The sequence below is a fragment of the Lepidochelys kempii genome, chromosome 2, assembly GCF_965140285.1.
Source record: "Lepidochelys kempii isolate rLepKem1 chromosome 2, rLepKem1.hap1, whole genome shotgun sequence".
Classification (NCBI taxonomy): Eukaryota; Metazoa; Chordata; order Testudines; family Cheloniidae; genus Lepidochelys; species Lepidochelys kempii.
The window spans coordinates 183,531,792-183,555,975 of record NC_136381.1 but is presented as its reverse complement, the minus strand read 5'-3'; the positions used below and the strand labels follow the sequence as shown (position 1 = coordinate 183,555,975).

At 43.3% G+C, this 24,184-nt stretch overlaps 1 protein-coding gene across 7 annotated transcripts in view; it reads right to left on the bottom strand.

Moving 5' to 3' along the window:
- PDE1C (phosphodiesterase 1C) overlaps positions 1 to 24,184 on the bottom strand; it is a 419,371-nt gene that overhangs the window by 40,568 nt on the left and 354,619 nt on the right. For all 7 annotated transcript variants that reach the window (XR_013635379.1, XR_013635380.1, XM_073332967.2 and 4 more), the window contains 3 exons: positions 23,661 to 23,836; positions 19,132 to 19,431; positions 4,780 to 4,857 (listed from right to left, as the gene is read on the bottom strand). Coding sequence is in view for 5 of the 7 variants with exons in the window: in XM_073332967.2 (XP_073189068.1) it covers positions 4,780 to 4,857; positions 19,132 to 19,431; positions 23,661 to 23,836 (554 nt within the window). In the remaining 2 variants the exon portion in view is untranslated. The remainder of the gene's footprint in view (positions 1 to 4,779; positions 4,858 to 19,131; positions 19,432 to 23,660; positions 23,837 to 24,184) is intronic.

Below are 24,184 nucleotides of genomic sequence, written 5' to 3'. Positions count from 1 at the left end.
ACCCTAACCCCTGCGCCATCCCAAAGCCCTCTCCCGCACCCTGAACCCCTCATTCTCGCCCCAGCCCAGAGGTCACACCCCCAGCCCAGAGCCCTCACCCACCTCCTGCATCCCAACCCACTGCCCCAGCCCAATGAAAGTGAGTGAGGGTGGGAGAGAGTGAGCGACACAGGGAGGGGAATGGAGCGAGCGGGGACTGGGCCTCGGAGAAGGGGCGGGGCAGGGGAGGGACCTCAGGGAAGGGGCGGGGCAGGGGTGTTTGGTTTTGTGCAATTAGAAAGTTGGCAACCCTAATGCCAGTGCTCACTTCAGAAGGAGGCTGCAAAGAGAGGTGGACTCTTTGATGCAGCTGATATGTTTTAATAACAGCTCCACTGTTCAGAGTGACACCAGGAAAGGACATCTGTTAACACAAGTAGTAAAATGCCCTATAGAAACACGGAACTATCGCCATTAAAATGAATTAATGCTATAGAAGAGAGCATTCTATTCACCAACAATGCATTATATCAGAAGTTAAGGTAATCACACTAACTAATCTGCCACCACAGGTATTTTAAAATCCTCTTGAAGGATACTTGGGCACAGTAATAAAAGGAATCGTTGGCCCATAGCTACAGTATATTGGGTGACTAGGGAGTGATTGCCAAATAGAATCAGCAGCAAATGACTGCAAGTAGGTGTTTGCAAGTGCAGCATATAACAACATAACTGAACAGGCTATGTTAACAATATTCGCCTGCTCATGTCAGAAAACCAACTCCTGATTTCTTGTTAAGTCTGGTATGCACAGAAATGTAGATTAGGTTTATAAAAATAATAAAACATACCTATATTCTCTCCATATTCTAGGACAAATATGTTCAATAGGAGGAATGTGATATTTTTGAAATTTCTACCTGGTAAAACATGGGGTTACAATTTAGCCACTAGATGGGAGCATTGCTTATTACACACTTATCTTTGGCATGTTTTCCTCTTTCAGAGTGGCAGTTCCTCCAGCCAAGAGAGTACAGATGTGAAACTGGAGTGTTTATTACTAGAATGATAAGCTCACATGCTTAGAAGCATAATAAAATCCTTCTAATTGTCTATTATTCCTAGTTTAATAGAAATAATAGAACAAACTGTGCTTTGATCCCAAGAACAACAAATTCCAGTAACAACGATAACAACGTGGCCTCTGCGTAGATCAGTGGAATCCCTAACAGGGATCCTCTCCCTACTTTTTTTGCTTACTGTCTGCCGTTCTGCTGTTTCTTTTGCATCCTTAGCAAGGCAATTATTCAGTAAGTAAAAAATAGGTTTTCCAACCTTCTCTAATAATATTCTATCCAAATGGAAACATTTGACATGCTATTCATGCTGATGATGTTTCTGATAAGACTGTGTTGCTGCCATTCTATATTTCCTTTCTCAGTACTAAAGATAAAGTATACATTATTGAACAGGGGGCCTGCTCCATAAGCAAGGATATTCACAAGTAAAGAACTATAATAAAGCAATGAGTGTCTGGCTGAAATCAACCAGAATAAGTTTGACAGAGTGAAGGGAGAGGAAAGATGATCCACTGTAAAGGGGCTAGCTTAGGACTTGGGAGACCTGGGTTCATGTCTTTTCTCCACCACAGACTTCTTCTGTGATCTTGGACAACTTATTTAGCCCCCGTATGTGTCAGTTCCCCATCTGTAAAATAGGGGAAATACTTCCTTACCTCACAGGGTGTTGTCATGTGCTACATTAAAGATTGCAAGGCACTCCGATACTACAGTAATGGGAACAACAGAAATACCCAAATTCTGCTAACAATTCACGCTCTTCAATCACATTCTCAGCTTCTTACTCAGGAGTGACTCCCTTTGAAAGCAGTTGGAATTATCCCTGACTAAAGACCTCAGGATTTGGCTTCTAATGTACAGGTATAGCAGTTTCTATAATATGCAATGTGGAGCTTCCAAAAAGCTGGTTCCTACTCAGCTACGGCAAAGTTTCTCTTTTATGGAGAAGGAGAAGATTATGCTAAGTTCCCCAGACTCTCTGTCTACAGAATACCTTATTCTGTAAGGACTAGTCTACACTGGCAACACTAAAGCGGTGCCGCAGCAGTGCTTTAACGTGGCTTGTGTGGTCCCGGCCGAGCGCTGGGAGAGAGCTCTCCCATCGCTCTAACAAAACCCACCTCCATGGGGGGTGCGGCTCCCCGCGCTGGTGCAGTCTCTACACTGGCGTTTTACAGCGCTGACACTTGCTGCGCTCAGGGAGGGGTGTTTTTTCACACCCTTGAGTGAGACAGTTGTAAAGTGCCAGTGTAGACAAGCCCTAAGTGACTTAGCCCCTGCACTTTCAAAGACTTATGCACATGCTTAACTTTACATATTGTGAACTCATTCTGATTACTGATAGTGCATAAAGTCAAGCACGGGTAAGCTTTTGCAAGATCAGGGTCTTATACTCTATTATAGCAGTTCTCAAACTGTGGGTCAGGCCCCCAAAGTGGATCGCGACCCCATTGTAATGGGGTCACCAGGGCTGGTGTTCAACTTGCTGGGGCCCAGGGCTGAAGCCCGAACCCCACCGCCTGGGGCTGAAGCCCGAACCCCACCGCCTGGGGCTGAAGCCTGAGCCCCACCACCCGGGGATGAAGCCTGAGGGTTTCAGCCCTGGGTGACAGGTCTCAGGCTTTGGCCCCCCCATCCTGGGGCAGTGAGGCTTGGGCTCAGGCTTCAGTCCCCCCTCCTGGGGTCATGTAGTAATTTTGTTGTCAGAGGGGGTCGCGGTGCAATGAAGTTTGAGAATCCCTGTTCTATTACATGCAGGTGTGACTCTATTTCCCTACAGTCTCTCTCTCTCTCTCTCCAGCTTACCTGAAGTTGGCTGTGTAAATATTTCATTATTCTGCATGTAACCATGTGTCTCAAACTAGCACTTCTTTTTCTAGATCCCCCACTCTGCTAGTAAAGTGCTTTGTTCCACAGCAAGTAACAGATAAAGATGATTGAACAGTATTTGTCAAAACAAGAGAGTGACACGTGTACATCTTTTCTTTGGTTTGAAAATCATTCACAAACGTTTTCTGCTTTCTGACAATGAAGTAAGAGCTGTCTGAAGTGTCTGAATGAACAATACTCAGCCTCTGGGTTGTCCTTGCATTGTTTCATTTGACTATTTACTATGTGATTGATCACCTGGTACTGGTTCTGCTCTCTAAATGGATGTCTCGCACTTTTTAACAGGAGAGTAACAAATAGTTATTCTCAACAGTGCACAAGAAATAGTAGATAATAAAACGTCAATAACAGATTCACGAAGATTTGGGGATTTGCAAATACTTTCATGACCATACAGAGGTCATCTGAATATTCATGATTAATTAATAACATGGGTCTGCAAACAGTAGTGAACTGAACCTGAATCATTTAGTCATTAATATAGCTGCCTTTCTGTTTTTTTCATTATTTGACCAAGGGTTTTTTGCTGGTAGATATTTATCTCAAGTGTGTAAAGAATATGGCTTTCTAACAAAATAAGCAACTCCTGACAGACATTCCTTTTTTAAAAGATAATTTTATAAAATACATATTCATGTATGTAGAATTAATATATGTTCTTGCATCCACTGTGTTATATTATTTATGTTGTTAGTCACCTTTTCTTTTGAATTATAAAATTAGCAGGACAATGTACTTATTGAGTAATTCATTCACATATATCCAATTAAGGGAATATATTTTATTTCAGTGAAATAGAAGATATAATTATTGTCATTCTTAACTTTTGCTGTAGTAGTTACAATAGGATTATTATTCTTGAGAGTCAAAACAAGATACCATATTGTGTCTATAAAGGTGAAAACTGCATTTTCTCAGTGGATTTAACTGAGATATACAGACGAGTAAAAGGTAACAGCAAGTTATGTATCCATTTATAAATGTAAATTAACGTTTATTAAATCATTCCTATAGCAATAGGCCCAGATCCTCAGCTATATTGCAACTCCATTTGGCACACCTGAGGAAAGGGAGAGGAGTAAAGGTGGCTTACGTTCGCTTTTATACTTCCTTGATTCCTGGGAATCCGTTTGACTTCTGGCATAATTTAGAGCAGCCTCAGGGCGGCTCTAAATTGTTTCCAGTTGCAATGACACCCAATAAGCTGTTCCACAGCTGTGGCCTGTTGGAATGCAGCAGTATTCCAGCCATATCTCTTCTCTAGGATGTCCTTAACATGCACACTACACCAGATGGGGAAGGGGATACACAAGGTCATCTATACTTGTTGTATCTCACTTAGGATTCCACTACTCCAAAGGAATTCTCACATAACCAGTTAAACCAGGAAAATCTTATTTCTATATTGGCATAGTGTGATATATGATTATAAACTATAGGCTAAATTTTGAAGTCAACGAAGTTACTCTGCATTTACAGTGATGTAACTCAGAGCAGAGTTTGACCAAATTAAAGTAAAAAAGATGGAGCTAAATGTAACCATGTTCTCTTTTGAGAAGCTTAAATTATCCAGGATTTTTCTTGCAGAAATTTTGAGAGTTCATGTGTAAGGAACATGGTATACCAACACAACAATTAAGTACTGCTAGACACTATTTAGGAAAGAGACAATTTTATCTGAAGATGCCCCAAAGAGTTTTGCCAAATGTTGCAGAGTATTTTTTCCCTGGATTTCTTACACTATAATTTTAGGACAAACTATTGGCTGTCTAGAATGCACTGCACCACATACAGTGGTGGGGGGAAAAAGTGATAGAAATTAGGTCCTTACCATCTGATTTCTTTGATTCATTTCCCATACTAGACTGATCTTTCTTGTCTGACTTGTTATCATCATCCTTCAATTCACCTGGAAATAAGAAGTGAAACATATAAGCATCTTTAATATAGGCTGTAGCTCGGTACTGCCTCTAATCCAATCAAATTAAAGTATTTGAGAAAGATTTGTCTTCATGGGAAATAGCACATATAGGAATTAGTTGATATTTCGGATTAGCACACTATTGTGATAAGTCACCAGATAAGATTTACACAACTCTTAACAGAAAAATCAAACTTCACAAATATCTTGTAGATTTCAAATAATTGTGGGTATCTCTTTAAGTACAGAAAGGAAGTACAAATGCAAATTTATGTGCATAACCCCTTTTGGCAATAACAGCTGTGTCTCACAATAAAATGTAGCCTTGTTCTTGTTCCAAAATCAAGACCTCTAAAATGTGCACTTTTAAAGGGCAGTAGTTTTGAGAATGGCCACGGGACACTGTTTATACATGACATCCTCCCACAGGCAAATCCCCGTCTAAAGGTGCCACCTTAAAATATCCCAAACTATACAAAAAAATGTTATTTGACTTTTAGTTACTAATCACATCTACTTGTAGACCTGTTTTTACTGGATGATGCTTAAGTTTCATAGCGGTAAGTGGCTGGGTCCCCTAGGTAGCTCTAGTCCTGGACTCTCTCTAACAGTCCAAGGAAGCAAAGCCTTAGGTGACGTACACTGAAAACAGCAATTGGACCCTTGAGGTACATTCCTACTTTATGAAGCCTGGGAATGTGCATGGGGATCATCCTCAATCTTCATTGCCATTTATTAGGTACTTCAATCACAAACTGAAGAGAACAGATTGACAGAGCCAGGAGAGTACCCAGAAGTCATCTACTACAGGACAGGCCCAACAAAGAAAATAACAGAACGCCACTAGCTGTCACCTTCAGCCCCCAACTAAAACCTCTCCAGTGTATCATCAAAGATTTACAACCTATCCTGAAAAATGATCCCTCACTCTCACAGATCTTGGGAGACGGACCAGTCCTCGCTTACAGACAGCCCCCCAACCTGAAGCAAATACTCTCCAGCAACCACACATCACACAACAAAAACACTAACCCAGGAACCTATCCTTGCAACAAAGCCCGATGCCAAATCTGTCTACATATTTATTCAAGTGACACCATCATAGGACCTAATCACATTACCCGCACCATCAGGGGCTCGTTCACCTGCACATCTACCAATGTGATATATGCCATCATGTTCCAGAAATGCCCCTCTGCCGTGTACATTGCCCAAACCGGACAGTCTCTACGCAAAAGAATATTGTTTCCCTTTTCAAACCCGAGTAGCATCCAAATTTAGGTCCCTGGGGATGTTCCAGCTGGGAGTATAAATTGGTGATAGTCAGGTATTTCTTTGATGCAGTTTTGTTCATTTACGAAAAATGTGCAAAGTCCTGTCTCTGAATGCAAAAGGAATCAACTAGCACAAAACAGCTTCTTTTCCTCCCAGAACTAGGAACACTCTTTTCAGCTTGCACCCCAACCCATTCTGGGGTCAGACACAGGGCTTTCAGCTGCCAGCTGTCTGAGTCTCTGTTTTTTGCCTGTTCTGTGTGCGTGCGCACACACGCACATGCACACACACACACAACTCAGCAAAAGCTCCTGGGAGGGTTTACATACTCCTTTTTCTCTTTGGTGGAGGCCCATCCTTGCCCTTATGTGAACTGAAGGTTGTGTTCACTCTTATCAATCTCAAGAAAGTTTTAACTCAACCCACAACAAGGTTTCACCCAGTTCATCGTAACACCCTACAACACAAATTTGCACATCATCCCAATGAGGCCTAACATGGTGACACCCAAAAACTTATCCCAAACACAAAGAAAATAAATACTTTAACAAATTACAAGTGAAACAACTATAGTTAACTATTTACATATACACAGTGTCTTTCTGTCAGGACAGTTTTACCATCACCTACATAAAACAATTTTATTCTCATCCAAATCTCTTTGGGGCTTTTCTCTGGATTTCCGATCAGTGTCTAATAACCCCTGCCCATTCTGCTTTAAAATGGGGAATTCATCCCTGTTACAACTTTTTCAGTTGCAATTTCCACCGCTATATTCTCAGAGCCGGGGGCAGCCAACCCGAGATTCTGTCCTTCAAACCACAAGTACTAGCATCTGTATCCAATATGAAGAGGGTTTTGAAACATGGATAGACCAAGACAGAAGCAGCCCCAAAAGCCTTTTTCTACTCTGAAATGCTAAATCACACCCTGTTGACCACTGAAATAGTTTCCCTTTCTTACGATTTACTGCTTGTCAGAAACATTCAGCACACAAACAGGGATCAGTTCTTGTTTCAGACCTGCAAGAGATTTGGCAGCTAAGATTCCCCCCAAGACCCTGCATCTGCAAACAGGTTTCAATCACTTGCCATCTTTCCCTTGCCGGAAAGCCACCACAGCATGTATTGGTTATAATACTTTCTGCCCGGAGGTAGGACAGTTCATTCATTGAAAATGTAAGAACAATAGAACATCAGAATGGCCATATTGGGTCAGATCAATAGTCCATCTAGCCCAGTATCCTGTCTTCTGACAGTGGCCAATGCCAGATTCTTCAAAGGCAATGAACAGGACAGGGAAATTATCAAGTGATCCATCCCCCGTTGTTCAGTCCCAGTATCTGGTAGTAAGACACTTAGGGACACTACAAGCATAGGGTTGAGTCCCTGACCATCTTGGCTAATAGCCACTGATGTACCTATCCTTCATGAACTTATCTAATTCTCCTTTAAACCCACTTATAGTTTTGGCCCTCACAATAGCCCCTGGCAATGAGTTCCACAGTCTGACTGTGCATTGTGTGACGAAATACTTCCTTTTGTTGATTCATTGGATAATCCCTGGTTCTTGTGTTATGTGAACGGGTAAATAACACTTCCCTATTCACTTTCTCCACACCATTCATGATTTAATAGATCTCTATCCCATCCCCCCCAGTCATTTTTTTTGCAAGCTGAATAGTCCCAGCCTTTTCAATCTTTCCTCATGTGGAAGCTGTTCCATACTCCAATCAATCATATTTATTGCCCTTCTCCATACCTTTTCCATTTCTAATATATCTTTTTTGAGAAGGTGTCATCAAAATTGCACGCAGTATTCAAGGTTTGGACGTAACAGGAATACTGATTACTTACAAACTATTTGTCTCACCTAGGCCATATCTTTAAAGGGAACTTACATGGACTGAATTTGCAAGACACCTTTCTGGGCATTTATTACGCAGTTACTAGCCATAAATGAAATCCAAGCCAATTAATAGCTCATCCACTATTTCAGCCACACAGACTTCTTGCTCAAATGCCAGAGTTCTAATCTTCAAACCCAATTTTCAGCTGGGTGCCCTTGCCCCAGCCACTGTCTCCATTTGAGACCAGTTAGGCAGTTCAGTTTTGGATCCCTGCTTGCCTCGTCTTGTGTCTGGTTTAATAACGGTTATGTTTGAGACCACGTGAATTATTCCTGGACACATCACAGAGCCTATTACTCCTTTAGACCCCCACTATTGTTGTATAACTGCCCAGAGCTAAACAAAAACGATGTGGCTGATCAGTATATTGCCAAACTTTGCCCCTTCGGGTTGGACATTCCTTCATTTTCTGAACTGGGAGAGAGGCTTTCACTAGATGCTTGCAACAATCTGTCTTGGCCTGCCTTAAATGTATTACAATCCTCCTTTTTGTGGCTAGTTTTGTTACAGTACAAACTTGACTGTTTTCTTTAATTTTTGCATTATTGCCAGTTTCCCTTCTTTTACAAAGAGAATTTATCATTTGTTCTAATCATTCAATAAGGTCATGAACCAGATTAGGATCCCCTCTTCCATCAGACATTAGACACAGATCTCTACTTACAGGCCTCATGGAGATCAGCTTCCATCCTCCTCAACTAGTGGTTGCTTCCTCTTCTGGTGCACTGCTCAAGGAAAGATTCGAGTTCTGTGGCAAATTCCATGGCCTCTTGAGTGTCTTTGGCCTCTTTCTGCTGCTTTTGATCTGCGAGTCCAAGCCCAGCTGAGCATCTATAAACTGGTCCATTGCCAATTTATCCTGGGTATGCCAGGAACACAAGGGTCCGCAGGTCCTCTGCCAGTTCAGGTGAGGTTTCTTCTTTCTCTTTCCTTCTAACTCTTAGTTGTCCCCGGGCCAGCTCAGATTGATGGCTAGCTCCAAACTGCATGTCAAAGGCTTGTACAGGTCTGGATAATTCCATCTGTTTTCTGGGATAGGTTGTGCAGTACCCTAAGAGCTGGGCCACTCAAGCTGGCTACTAGAACCGCCCCTTTCTGTCCACCATCCCAGCCATTCATTTGAGCTATAATGTTGAATTGAATCAAATAAGCTTCCCAGGGAGTTTTCTGCTCAGAAATAGTGGGCTTTTGCATTATTTGAGCTGGGACAGCAAAAGCTTTCCCCTCTGGGCCTCTGTGAGTTACAAATGGGGTAGGAAATGCTGATAGATATCTCACCCAAGCTCTGACTGCCTCAATTCCTCATCCAGACAGCTGCCTTCAACTGTGGTCAGTGACCCTTTGATTTATTCTCAGCTTTTTGAATCCTTGCTGCAATTCATCTCAGTTAGCAGTTCCAAACCCACCAAAGCCTGTTTGTCTCCACTAATTCATGGACAAACTTCTGGTATATGGCAGTCCGACTGTGGGTCACCTCACCAATCTGTTTTATCATGCCAGCCTGGGTGTGTTGCAGCTGAGCTTCCCAATCTGTCCAGGCACTTTGTAGTTGCTGTTCCCACAAGGGTCTTATCTCAGAATGCAACTTCTCGCTGGGCATTTTCTGATTTATAACTTGTTTTAAGTCTTCCTGATTTATAACTTGCTTTAAGTCTTCTCTTAACTTCTGTTGCAAAGTCTCCAGCTCCTGTTCTTTAGGTCTTGTTTTAATTCCTGCTTTCTGTTTTTGCTTTTGGCAAGTACCTCCATTATTTGTTTCATCTTGGTTCACCAAGTGAACACCAGGCTCTGAATCTCTCTTCTTGGAAACTGGATCCCACTTCTCACACCAGTGTTGCCCCTTTCCAACCTGAGTAACTAGTCAAAGCTTGAGGCCCTGGGGATGTCCCACATGGGAGTAGAAACTGGTGATAGTCAGATATTTCTTTGATGCAGATTTGTTTGTTTACAATTTAAAGAATCTGCAAAGTCCTGCATCTCTGAATGCAAATAGCAGGAAACTGCTTCTTTCTTAGAAAGCGCTAAGAACACTCCTTTCAGCCTGCACCACTAGCCCATATACCTCTCCCCAAATTTCTTCCAGAGCCAGAGTCACTCTGCTTTCAGCTGCTCCCACCAGCTGTGTCTCAAGTATTTTGTCTGTTCTCCCTCCTTCCTACACAAAACATTATTTAGCAAAAGATCCTGGGTGGATTCACATAGTCCTTTGGTCTTAGGTGGGAACCTATCCTTACAGTTATGTTAATTGAAGGGTGAGTTCACACCTATCAATCACAGTAGGGTTTTACTTGAACCCATAACAAGGTTTCACCCTGCTGACAATACTACTTATGGAAAGGTGGGACTTTCTCTGGCAGTCTGTTAGACCTAATTTAGATGGCCTCAGGCTGCAGGCTCTTTAAAGTGATGAAAGCATCACATCATACAATCTCTTGGGGCACCAGCCATGGTCATGCTGTGCCAGCCCTGCATCGCAAGTAGCCTCCATCAGCAAGACCCCAATGGAAGGAGCTATGATTTAGAGCTGTCCCCTCATGATGGAACCTCTATGGGAGAGAAGACATGCAAACACTAGCTATCCTCCCACAGGAGGTGAATCATGGGTACTGCAGAATAATCTGCTGGTGCAAGAAGTGAACTGAGCCCAGCCTTGGTTAAAAATGGGTTTAAAAACAAAAACAAGCAAACAAAACCTCCCGCAGGAGCCCAGTCAAAGCAGGATTAACCACCGATCCTTATTGCAAGAGTAATACAATGACAGCAAAGCAGAACCTCACTAAATCACATTAATGACTGGGAAACCCATTGCAGATGATCAAATTAAGCAAATTATCCTGATGCAACAGTGGAAGAAAGAAAATAAAAATATTCTCAGCTTCCACAATCAACACTCAGTCTGGCACTAATTCCAGGCCAAAAGACCCTCATTTTTTTATTTAAGTCACAAGCACCTTTCTCTGTGCTGATAAAGAGTAGGTTAAAAAAAATTCTTGAACTGTGAAATGGAGACTCATATTATACAGCTATATCAAGCTGCGATCCTCATTCCAATGAAATCAACAAAAAGACAAATATACCTCCCCTGATTTCAATGTGCTTTAGATCAGGCTCACAGGGCTCAACTGTGTCTTATTGGAGCCAGTGGGGAAGAGCCAAAGTGAATGCTAGGATTGCAACTGTTGATGGTACCAGTATGATGGGGGAACAGAGCAGGGCACTTTATCTTCTAGTTCCTCTTTGCCAAACCACTGAAAGGCCAATCACAATCTGGTCCACAGTGGTTGCAGTTAAAATCTTGATATTTACACCATGTAGATTTACTGTAGTGCAATATTAACTGTACTTAGAATGGCAGATACCACAAATACCATGTGTGACAGGGTGCATGGCCATGCTTAGGCATACGTAGCGTACATGGCTTCGTAGGGCATCCAAAAATTTGGGGCACCATTTCCCTTGCTGGCTGCAGTGCGGACTCCTCTCCTTTCCGGCCCCTCCCCTGCGCTGGGCCGGCAGGCTTCTCCCCTCCCCTCCACCCTGGCCCCTCCCCTCTGTCCACTCACTCCTCAGCTGGGGCGTCATGGGGCCAGGAGTGGGCGTTTGCATGTGAGTGAGCAGGGGGAGCCGGGCCGGAAAGGTGTCAGGCAAGGCTGGGAACAGAGCTGGGGGGATACCTGGAGGCTGAGAAGAGAAGCGGGAGGCAAGTGGGCAAAGTCGGGCACAGGACTTCAGGGAGCGGAGGAGGAACCAGGCTAGAGATGGCTCGGGGCAGTCACGCTGGGAAAGGAAAAGAGTAGGGGTGGGTTCTTTGTCTGGCTTAGTGAGCAAGCAGGGAACGCGCTAGGGCCTCCTGGGGAGCAGACTGGTGGCCCCAGGGGAGAGCAGCTGTTCCGAGCAGCCCCACATTATACCTGCACCTCTCCCCTCTTCTGCCCACATGCCCTGCCCCGCCAGCAACTCCCTGCAATCTCTCTCCTAGTCTCCTTTTCACTCCACCTCCCTCTTCTCTGAAGTCTAAGACCAGACTCCGGGATCCCCTTTGGACCGTCACCTTTCCTCTCCTCCCTTCCCCAGCAGGGATCAGCAGCAGACACAGGCTGGGAGGCAGGAGAGGCACACACATAACCAGGCTGGGGAGGAGGGAAAGTTGAAGGAAAATAAAAGAAGGTGGTGTTTGCTTTTCCTGCCCATTCACAATATTCTAGTGTCAACAGGAGGAAACTGACACTAGAACAGTGGGAAGAGGGGGATGTACCTGGAGCAGAAAAGCAGCAATCAGGACTGCAGAATGCAAGGGAGGGAGCGACTTCTTAGCTGGGGAGGAAGATGGACTTGCCCTTGACAAGGCTGGAGTAGCTGAAAAAACTTTTATTTAGGAAAAAGGGAAATGATTTTTTTCTTGTGGATCCAAGTATCTCCAGGGCTGTCTCTTAAGCTGGTAGCATTTTGAAGAGGGAGAGTTCTAAACAGTGCAGAGTTGAGTGGGATTTTAAAGGTTCCTCCAAGAATGCAGCACCTTCTTCCTCACCTGTGGGAAAGACCTTTAAAAACGGCCTTAAATAATCCAAAATGAGAGCCACTGTTCAAATGAGACTTGGCTGGTTATGGCTCCAACCCCACTGTTGAAGTATTGTTGAAACTGCGTGCTGAGTTATACCCAGTACAATCCCACTCAGCCGTGTGTTGCAACCAGGTGTATAAATCAGGGGAGAAAGAAAGACTGGTGCCTAAATATAATTCCTTTTCTTGTTAAGCTGCACATTCCAAGTACCTCTTTTCTTTTCAGGATTTCAGGATTAGAGGGAAATGCTCTATTTTAGGGAGAATGAAAGGCCACTTGGGAGTAGACGGTCCAGAGCAGTGGCAGGCAAGGGCCTGGATGCGGGCTAGACTCAGACATAGCTGTAGCTAACGAAAGCTCATGCTCAAATAAATTGGTTAGTCTCTAAGGTGCCACAAGTACTCCTTTTCTTTTTGCGAATACAGACTAACACGGCTGTTACTCTGAAACCTGTCATATTTCTTTTTTGTCATTCACATAGTTTTGGGTCATGGCTGACATCCCAGCCATCATGTAAAATGCTTCCCTGTGGCCTTTTGAAATGCACACAGAGGTATCTCACTGCCAAGTTCCTATCCTAGGAGGGGCGGGGTGAGGGAAGGCTGCAAGGTGATCTCCCATCTCGTGCAGCCAGTGGCCTATGCTTGCCACTGCCATGCTGGAGCCTCCACATTTATTTATTGACAAAATTTTGCAGAATTTTAAAATATTGTGCACAGAATTTAATTTTTTGGTGCTGAATTCCCTCAGGAATATGAGGTGCTGGGCAGTTGAGGGGCGCTGTGAGAGGGGTGCTGGGCAGCAGGGTAGGTGTGTGTCTGTGGGTGGGAGATCTCTGGGCATAGGGATCTGTGGTGGAGATCTCTGGGTGAGGGGCCACTGGGCATGGGGGTTGCTGGGCATAAGAGGGTGGGAGGTACAGGGCAGGGGGGCGGTGTGGCGGGGCACACTGGCAGCGCAGGGCTGGTTTGGGTTACAGGTGGGAAGGAAGTGCAGGGGTTTGGGGTGAAGGCAGCACAATTAAACTGTTTTTAATAAAGTGCAGGTGGCAAGTTTTCCAATACTGTAAGCTTATGTTTGTGTTGCTTAGAGTAAGTCGGGCATAAGGGCGCCAGTTTAATAATACTGTGTAGGGCCCCATAAATCCTAAGGACGGCCCTGACAGGGTGAGTACCCCACACAGGCTCTGAATGGGTTAATATGGCTGGAGAGGAAAATTAACATACCAGGCTTGGCTGCGTTGGGGGAAGGGCGGATGAAACCCTTAATTGTGGATGAAGCCCAGCTGGGGAGAGGACTATAGTCAGAGGAAGTTGAGAGCAGGAGGTGGCTGCTAGGAGGAGGGGAAGGAACTCTGCAGTTCCTCTCTTTGGGACTAGAGAGGTTGTGAGGAGAAAGTCCAGGGGGAGGGGGAGAGTAAACCTGGGGATCCTAGCCCCAGTAGAGAAGGCTGGCAAGGAAGAGGAAGTGTAGTGCAGGCTCTGGAGGTGCACACTGAAAGAAGGGCAGGATTTGGATGTCTAGGGGGAGAACCCGGGGTTGTGTTCAGTTAAGGAACAAAGCAGGGGAACTGGAGGTGTACAAAGAAAGGAAAAGTCAAGCCTGAGAAGTTAGTACTTTCAGTTTGGGATTTTGTTGGGAGATTCTTGGGGAGAGCCCTGGGACACCTGCCCCCGAAATAAAGGTGAGCTTAGGGAGGCTGTGGGGGAGAAGGTGTGAGAAAGGCCATGGTAGGAAGAAGCCCAGAGAAGCAGCAGCAAGCAGTTGGACTGAGCAGACCTTGGCTTCTAGTTATATGGTCCCTGGCCTGGCACCTGGTGTACTGAGTGGCCCCAGGTTCCCCTACCAGCTACTGGTATAGTGGTGCGAGACCAGAAAAGGGCACAAGGATGTCAAAGAGCCCTGAGAATCACACGCCCAGAGTTGGGACTGAAGGTTTGATACAAGGTCTTGGACATTTGTTTGTTGGACTTCTTGTTAACCTAGAAGGGCTAGACTTAAATGGAGACATGGCCAGAAGGTCAACTCACAGGAAAAAGTGGACCACTGGAGGACCAAAACAGCCATTGGCAGCAGGTGCCAGATGGGGATAGAGATGCTATGACACACACGGACATGAGGAGGCACCCCAGCAGTGAGGCCATGACACAATTAACTCCTACATTAAATATCAAAAAGATTTTAACAGCATCTACTGTACACTGTACTAAAGAACAGGCGGGCATTACTTGTTTGGGCAATGTAGAGGGAGAATCTGAAAATCATCCGTCTCCAGTACTTCTGAAAATCATGTTCCCCATCTCCATTACTTTCAGAAACCCCCAATAATATGAGGGCTCTTCTTGTAATATGTTGCATGCCCTCACAACTGCTCGGTGACTGAAGGATCACGCCCTGAGGTTTCTCCCCCACACCCCAGTATCACTTTTGATTTCTCAGTTCATTGCATACTTGAATATTAAACCCTTTAATCTTTCTCTCTTTGCCTCCTTAAGGCCTCAGTTCAACAAAGCATTTAAGCATGTGCTTAAGTCCATCCCTATTCAGCAAAGCACTAAAACATATGTTTCAGTCACATTAAAGTCAATAGGATCTAAGCTCATGCCTAAAGTTGAGCACTTTGATTAAGAGGGATAGATGGCTGAATCGAAGCACCAGAGATGAATCTTTCCAAGTTTTATAAATAATAGCCATGAGGGGAGGAGAAAGGGAAGTAGAGAGAGAAAGAGAGGGTCTGCCTATGTGGAGCTCACTGAAGGGCTGGGACCTTCTCATTGCAAGACTGGGATCTGTCATCAAAGAAGAATGCCCAGGTTCCAATGGATATGTGCATCACCCTCGCAAAATTGGCATGAAAATTTACCAGTTAAAACATAAATGTCTACTCACATGCCCTTTATCATGATTGAGGATGAGAAACTAATGACACTTTACTTGCCCACTGAAAAATAAAAATGAGTTGCCCCAACTGTGTGTACGCAAGGATGATGAATGCCCAAATTAATATTCTTTCATCGTGCGCTCCCTCTGAGAAGCCACCAAGGGTCTGACTGACACAGATTTCAAACTAATGTGAGGAGACATTTTTTGAACTTTCACTGAATATAATTTATTATGAAAAGGGAAAGATATGAATATTATAATAGCTGGCCTACCATATCACTGCAGAATGGTAATGATAATTATCTTCTTGAAAGGAATTACCAAACAAATGAGATCATCAGGAGAATATTTTACAATAAGATATTGCCATATAGGCATAGCATAAAGGAAGCAGTATTGAACCTAAGGAGGTGAATGTTATGTTTCATGAGTCTGAAAGGCCCTACAGTAATTATAACTCAAAAGTGTTTTCCAATAAATTAGAGCACAATTTCTTTTCTTGAGCAACATATTAATTTTCAGAAATAATCCTTTTAAAGTATTTTTTGACACTTACAGAATTGACCCAATGGGGGAAGAGAGCAGCAAAAGGAAGTTACCAAAAGCAATGAAATGCACGTCATCCCCATATCATTAGAGAAGTATATAAAACAGAAGGCTTCAGTAAAGTGTCTTTATCTGGTGCAGTTTAATGGGATTTTACATTAATGGGATTTCACACGCTGGAGCCTCCACTTTTATTTGACAAAATTTTGCAGAATTTTAAAATACTGTGCACAGAATTTAATTTTTTGGTGCTGAATTCTCTCAGGAATATGAGGTGCTGGGCAGTTGAGGGGGGCTGTGAGAGGGGCGCTGGGCAGCGGGGTGTGTGTGTGTCTGTGGGTGGGAGATCGCTGGGCATAGGGATCTGTGGTGGAGATCTCTGGGTGAGGGGCCACTGGGCATGGGGGTTGCTGGGCATAAGGGGGTGGGAGGTACAGGGCAGGGGGGCAGTGTGGCAGGGCACGCTGGCAGCGCAGGGCTGGTTTGTCCGTTCTGCGCTCATTCCCATGCATTCAGATAATGTTGGGGCTTTCTACCACAACATAGGAGAAATCCTATGCATTGTAGAACGCTCCAACTCTGCTCCCAATACTTCTCCCAAGGATAACAGCTAAATATGTAAAAGAAATATCTAGTTGTAGGTGGAGTGGGTTGCCAAGTGAGATGTACACACCTTGTGCATGTGGTATGCTCTAGCTAATCAACAGCTCCTGATCTCTCTAAGGCAGTAATTCTCAAACTTTAGTAGTGGTGACCCCTTTCCCATAGCAAGCTTCTGAGTATGACCCTCCCCTTATAAATTAAAAACAGTTTTTTATATATTTAACACCATTATAAATGCTGGAGGCAAGCGGGGTTTGGGGTTGAGGCTGACAGCTCACGAACCCCCATGTAAGAACCTCGCAACTCCCTGAGGAGTCCCAACCCCCAGTTTGAGAACCCCTGCTTTAAGGGGAGGATGGGGAGGAAGGAGGGGGAGAGACAACATCACTAGCTGTCCATTGAAGTTCTATTTGTGCTCTGTCCTGGAAGTTGAGATCTGCTGAGCTGCCAGTCCCTAGGTTTGTAATTCTCAGGCTGGGCTTTCTCAGTGGAAGGCCCTTAGCTAGAATTTGTTTACTCATTCTGGCCTGACTTTTGATTCCATTTTAAAGCACACTGCAAGCCTATCTATTCACTCAGGGCATGTCGACACTGCAGCTGGGAACGCACCTTCCGGCTTGGGCAGATGGACAGGCGCTAGCTCTGCTTGAGCAAGTGTGCTAAAAATAGCAGTGTGGACATTGTGACATGGGCATTAGTATGGGCTCGCCACCTGTGTTCAGACCCAGGCCTGCTCCCAGCTGCAATATAAACATATCCTTGGGGTTTTCCTGAGAGGGTTATTGAGAGTGGTTTGGGAGTAGTTAGCTAGCTGACATTCACTCAGTTGGTGAGTGGTGGTACATGGCTTTATTGTCACTTTCTGTATTTCTGCCTTGTTAACAGGCATATATTTATAAAATGAGAAGGTAATATGCTTTGAACACTTTTAAGATCTCCACCAGTTTCACACACTATATTTTAGGTTATATCAATTCAGGGATTTGTTTGTCCCTTACTTCAAACTAACTTGCTGAATATATTTTCTCATATTCATGCTCAAGACCTGTCCCCCTCTGCAATTCTTGCTCTGGAAAATCTCCCTTTAAGAGAAATAGCATGGCTCAGGGCCAACTGAGAATAGCCTGATGATGTAGCTAATAATTAAAAAAAAAAAAAATGTAACAAAACCTTTCTCATCTTGAGGGTGGGGGTGGGGGGGGAGATGGTCAACATTTTATTTTTTTTACCAGGTCTATAGCTGGTTTAAAAAATGGGATGAAACGTCCCAAAAAAGTACTATTTTTAAAAATGCAATTCAATATTTCTACCAAAAAATGTTGCCAAAAGATTGAATTTCAGAGAATATTGACAAGTTGTAGCTGTTATCATGATATGGCCAATCATTACCTTTTTCCCATTTTATGTTCCTTTTCTTTTTCCTACTCTTTCTATATTTGTCTTTCTATGTTGTAAGTTCTTGAGCAGGATCCATGCCTTCCTTCCTGCTTGTACAGTGCCTAGCACTGATTCAATGAGGGGATACAGGAAACAAGGCCTGTATTTGTCATAAAGAATAGCATAACAAAGGAAACAAGTCACATGTAAGTTAAAAGCTCAAAAATTAAAGGCCCAGATCCTCTGCTTCTCCTGAAGTCTGTCTGCATCACTGGAGCAGCGGAAAGGGACCTTAAACCAGCCCTGCAGCAGCAGTTCATGAGCTATCTTGGATTCCCTCGTCCTCAGTACAATAAGCATGCACGCAGTGAAACTGAGGATTTCTCCCAGACCATCTGTTTCAACTTCCAGAGCGCACAGTGTACCTGATAGTTGCATGTTCATGTGGAGGCAAACCTCACCTGTACATCCAATGGTGCAGGAAGGTGCAGCTTGAGCAGGGGTTCTCCACCTTTTTCTTTCTGAGGCCCCCCCAACATGTTATATAAACTCCCCAGCTACCCCTGTGCCACAACGGCTGGTTTTCTGCATATAAACGCCAGGGCCAGCGCGTTAGGGGGCAGCAAGCAAGACAATTGTCTGGGGCCCCATGCCATAGGGGCCCGCACAAAGCTAAGTTGCTCAGGCTTTGGCTTCAGCCCAGGATAGCGGGGCTCATGACCCCAGGCTTCAGCTCCAGGTGGTGGGGCTTCGGCTTTCTGCCCTGGGTCCCAGAAAGTCTAACATTGGCCCTGCTTGGCAGATCCCCTGAAACCTGCTTGTGGCACCCCAGCGGGGCCTGGACCCCTGGTTGAGAACCACTGAGCTAGAGCATACAAGGGAGTGGGTAATCTGTAGAGTCCAGCTCCAAGGAGTTCCAAGAAAACTTCCCACCTGTGAAGGGAGCAATCTAGGGCAATGGAGACTACTCCAACTGTTAAACTAGAGTAGGCTGCATGGAACTGCTCCAGGACCTTTTTGCTTCCTTCACACATCTCCCCAATACTTTGCTGAGATATTTGGGCTTAGGACTGGATTCACCCCTTAATGAAACAATGAAAGGACTTACCATTTTGGACATGCTGTTTCTCCTCTCCTGTCGCTTGGTGAGACTCACTGTCCTTGTCCGCTCTAGACTCGTTTTTCCCTGGAGAGGCTTCAAGTTTGTTCACACCACTTTGCTGAGTCCCATTTACATGACCCTTGCTAGATTCTGTGCTCTTACTTTCCCCAGGATTTGGTTCTTTGCTGTTTTCTGACTTGGCTGTCATGGTATCCTCGGCTGGCTTTTTCTCCTCTTTTTCTTCTGTTTTCTTTTCGTCTGTTCCCTGATGAGCATTTTCCTCTGCTTCTTTCTTAGCTTTTTCTTCTGTATCCTCAGCAAAGGGAGAACCAAAATGAAGGGGGGAAAAATCAAGACCATCAGCAGATTTGCCAGAGTGATACCGTATCCACTTTTAATTCAATTTCAGCCATGTCCTCTCAAATGATCTTAACTAAGATAAATGTGGAAATTAACGAAAAAAAGACACAAAACCAAAACATTTAGGGCAAAATCTGCAAAGCGCTCAGCATTGGCCTAGCTGTATTCCCGTTAAAATAATATTTGTTATCACATTTGAAAACCCCACCACTAATGCAATTGCAAATATGGACCCCAAATATTTTATATCTATGTATTTTAAAAAGCAAATTAAGGGAAGAACAGTTCAGCCAGCTGTGTAAAGGGAGGGCGAGAGGCTAGTTTCACCCATGGCATAAGCATGTGAAAATCAAAAAAATCCGGTTTGTCTCATGCTATATTCAAAACCAGCCTCATCTGGAAAACCATGGCCCTTCAAACAGTGCAGCATGCTTCCCTCATTTCAGTCTTTCTCTGCTGGCTTCTTACACCCTTCTTTTCCTCTCACTCTTCCCCACATTTTCCTTCCTTTCCTTGTGGTCTAATGTTCTGGCTACTAATATTTTACATGTACACAGTGCCCTTCCATCCTGAATGATCGTAAATTGCTTCACAAAAATGCAAGGATATACAGTCTACACTTGCACCACAGATGTGCAGCCACCTCTGGGGTGGAATTTGCCTTGGAACACCACAAACTAGTTCAGGTCAGAAAGAGAACAGCGGAGCCAAGCGAAAATGAAAGGCAGATAAATGCAGGCCCTTTATCCCCTCTCCCCTAAATCTGCCATTGGGGGCGTGTCACATCAGAAACATGGTCATGTAATTCAGCTGGCCCCTTCCCACCTCAGCTGCCCACTAAGTCAGCCATCTCCACTATTGGCCTTTTCTTTTCCAGGGACAGGATGCCTGTCAGCAGAATTGAGTACCTTTAGGACTTGAGTACCTTGAGTACCTCTATCATTGGGCCACCTGTTTTGGCCATAGGGACTTGTTTATGAGTTTTAAAACAATGGAAGTACAGGAAGGGCTGTTAAGCATGGAAACAATCAGCCCTGAGCAATAATAGCGTTTCAGATTACGCATGTAAAATAAAGTTAATAAAGAGCAGTAACTTCCCCTTTTAAAAGTAGTCTGTGTTCACGTCCAGCAAACTGAATTTTGGGTTCTGCTGTGACAGCAAATACTTAGAACCAGTGATATAGGTATCCTGTCTCTTAGGCAGTTCTCAGACTACTCTAATTCTGAGTAGTACCACACAAATACAGAACTCTGCCTCCTTTGGACTGCTGAACAATGCCCACAAAGTGCTGAGCACTCTCAATTTAAATCCAATTGCAGTCAATGGGAGTTGAAGAGTCGCTACATCTATGCAGAAGGCGCTCTGTATCTTGCAGGATCAGACCCTAAGCAAGGGAGTAAGAATTATAAAGTGTTTATTAAACATCTTCTCACATGTAACAAAAATTCTTTTGACAACTGAATCAGAGCAATTTTCTCCGGAAAATCTACCAGAAAGAGGAACAAAACAGAAGGGGAAGAAATGTCATTTTTGTAAGAAGCATCAGTCTGTATTTCCTTGCCAGCAGCTGACAAAAGTTAATTAATTTTTAAATTAAGAAATTATGGATCACATGAAAATATAATTAAATTAGATATGAGCCTCCCACACTTTATTAATCATTTCTTCAATAATCTAGTTTCCATAGATGGCTCACTATGCACATTGATCTTATGCCTTAGGAAGTATGATACAGTGAAGGCTTCCCAGATACCTCCCCTGGTTTTGGACTCTCTGAAAAGTTTGCTAACACTTTGCAACCTAATCACAGGAAACAGACAAAACTCGGTTAAAAACTGCAGGGAACATTAATTCATATAAAGATTTATTATGATACTGCTAGAAATTTGCCTGCTATTAAAATTAGTGTCACAACATGCTTACTCTGTACAGTGCTTTTATACCTTGGGGCAGATGTTTATTCTGGTTCTTAATTTATAATTATTTAATAATGATCTTTTAAGTAGGAAGAGCTGAACAACAAACTCACTTATTTTGCCCACACAGTCCAAGACATTTTCCAAAAATACTATACTCAGTATAAAAACACCACAACATATTTCTGTTGATAATATCCTTACAAAAGACACTACAGTGTTCTACAGAAACAGTACAAATCAATTTCTTCTTTGCTTCTGATCCTAAATTGTTGTGTAATGTTGCTGTGCACTAATAAATAGCTATTATGTGCTACAATAGACTGTGACTGCATTCCAATTAATTAATGTATTATTATTGTTGTTAATATTATTATGTATTTGCAGTGAAATTATGTCTAGAGGCCTCAACAGAGACCGATGTTCCATTGTGCTAGGCCCTCTACAAACACACTGAGCGACAGTCTCCGTCCAAAGAGCTTATCAGATAAATAGGTAGGACAAAGTGTCAGGAAACAGAGGCACACAGAGGTGAACTGATGTGCCCAAGGTCACAAAACAGGCCAGTGGCAGAACCAGGAATAGAAGCCAGGACTCCTAATTCCCAGTCCAGTGCCTCACTTTCTAGATCCCATTGCTGAGCCAATCCGATGACAAGTCCTGTGTTTGTAAAGGTCTTTAGAATGAAAAGTTTTGTATAAATGTGGCTATTACTAAGCACACCCAGAAATGTATGAAAATTTAAAAACTGATGAGCAGAGACAAACCAGAACCTAACTAATGGTGCACGTGTCCATTTGAATCATGTGACTTCTTATGCATGTTTCAGTAAAAATCCTCACTCAAAGCACTCACTGCAAATGGGTAGAAAACAAAGTTAAATCCCCAGGACCCATTGGGGTCTATCTAATGCATTTGTTTGTAGGCAATTTGTAAAGTATATATTATTAAGTTCCCTGATGGTCTCCCCTGCATACAGGATTTAGATAATGTCGGTGTGCACTTTTGATAAACTAGCAGTATATACTATAATGATGGCAATCTCATGAAGAGCAGTCACGTGTTAAAGTGAAATAGATTGGTCACATTCATTCAACAGTCATATACCAAAAACCATCTGGCCATACTAATGACTAGACTCATTTGGTAAACTTTCATTTGTTTTCATCAGATCTTTTTGATCCAAAAAGAACAGATGAAACACGTAAACACCATTTTAAAAAGTAAGAGCTATCTGAAATCAATTGGCAAATAAATGGACTTTGTTTTTTGTTGGCAAGAGAAGCTTAAAAGGGGTTGATACTTTGTATGATATGTTTTAACCTCAAGGAAAATTTTATTTGGTTAATAAACTTGTCCCCTTCTACCTCCTAAAGAGGGTTTATAATTGAGGATGAACAATCTGCTTCAGTTAATATAAAAACTGAGCCAAATCTTCCACTATGCCTCAAGCCAAGTCCAAATCAGTTTGGTTAAAGAACTTTCACCCATCTCTATTCCTAACTTCTAAGAGATTATTATTAATAATAATGGATATCAAAGTAGCTCCTAAAGGTCACAGTCAAGATTGAGGCCTCACTGTGCTGGGCACTATACAAACACAGAAGAAGAAAGGAGTCCCTGCCACAGAGAAACGTATCTTGCCCTACAGTGACACAGTTTGATCTTGCAAACATTTACTGCTGGGTGTATGAGTAGTTCTGAGCTCTAGTGAATGGGAGTCTTTATGGTATTAAGCCCCATGGCTGGCAAGTAAGTGTTTGTAGGATAGGGCCCATATACAGTACTGTACAATACTACTGCCATTCAAGAAAAAAATAAGGTAATAAAATCAAACTGTCTAAATCAAACAATATAAAATATAGTGTCGCAGTTAATCAAGGATCTGAGCAACAGGCATGCAGCTCTGAAGAGATTTCACAAGCTGTCAAAATCAGATCCTTCTTCTCATTTGAGGCCTGATCCAAAGCCCACTGACTTCCCTTTCCATTCCCTTTCAATCACCTTCTCTACTGTTCTCTTCCCCCCCAACACATACACATTTCCAACACCTGCGTGCACAGTATACAAAAAGGTATAAGGCTTTCAGCTGAGTTACATGGTATTCCTGGCTCCAACTGTGGTGAGTGTTGCTGGCCTCTAGAGGCAGATGGTTTGAGAAGTCAGAGCTTACTTCAGGGCTAACTGGGCAGAAAAAAAGCCTGAAGAGGAGAAGGTAAAAGAGCTTTCAGCCTTTTATTATGAGGCTTGTCTGTTACCTTTGGTTGCTTTTGCTTTCCATTTCTCCCGGTTCTGCTGCACCACCTCGGTCCAGGTGGCTTTAAAACATTTGAAGTCCACAGTGAGTATTGAACAGTTGAGTGAGGCACTTCCTTCTGACCCAGTGCTCTTGACACTTGATCTTTTAACTTCTGAGGGGCTAATGCTATTCAAACTGGGAGACAAGATCACAAAATGTGATAGGAATCAGCACTTCATACACTTAAATACAGCTAAGGAGTGAAACAGACCCTAGCCATAAAGTACTATACCGTCAATCAGAAAAAGCCAATATCCAAAACTTAAACTTCCTCCCTTTGTTCCTATGCTTGTGTTGGAAGAACCATATCATGAGACCATTGGGGAGATCTATTTTAGAACTGATGAGATAATCTGGACCATTGTAAGGAACAGAGAGTCTAATTCCAATATGATTTACACTAGTGCAACTCTGTCAATACAGTGAAGTTGTTCCCAATTGACACCAGTGTGAGATGTGAAGTCGGCTCTGAGTCTATTGATA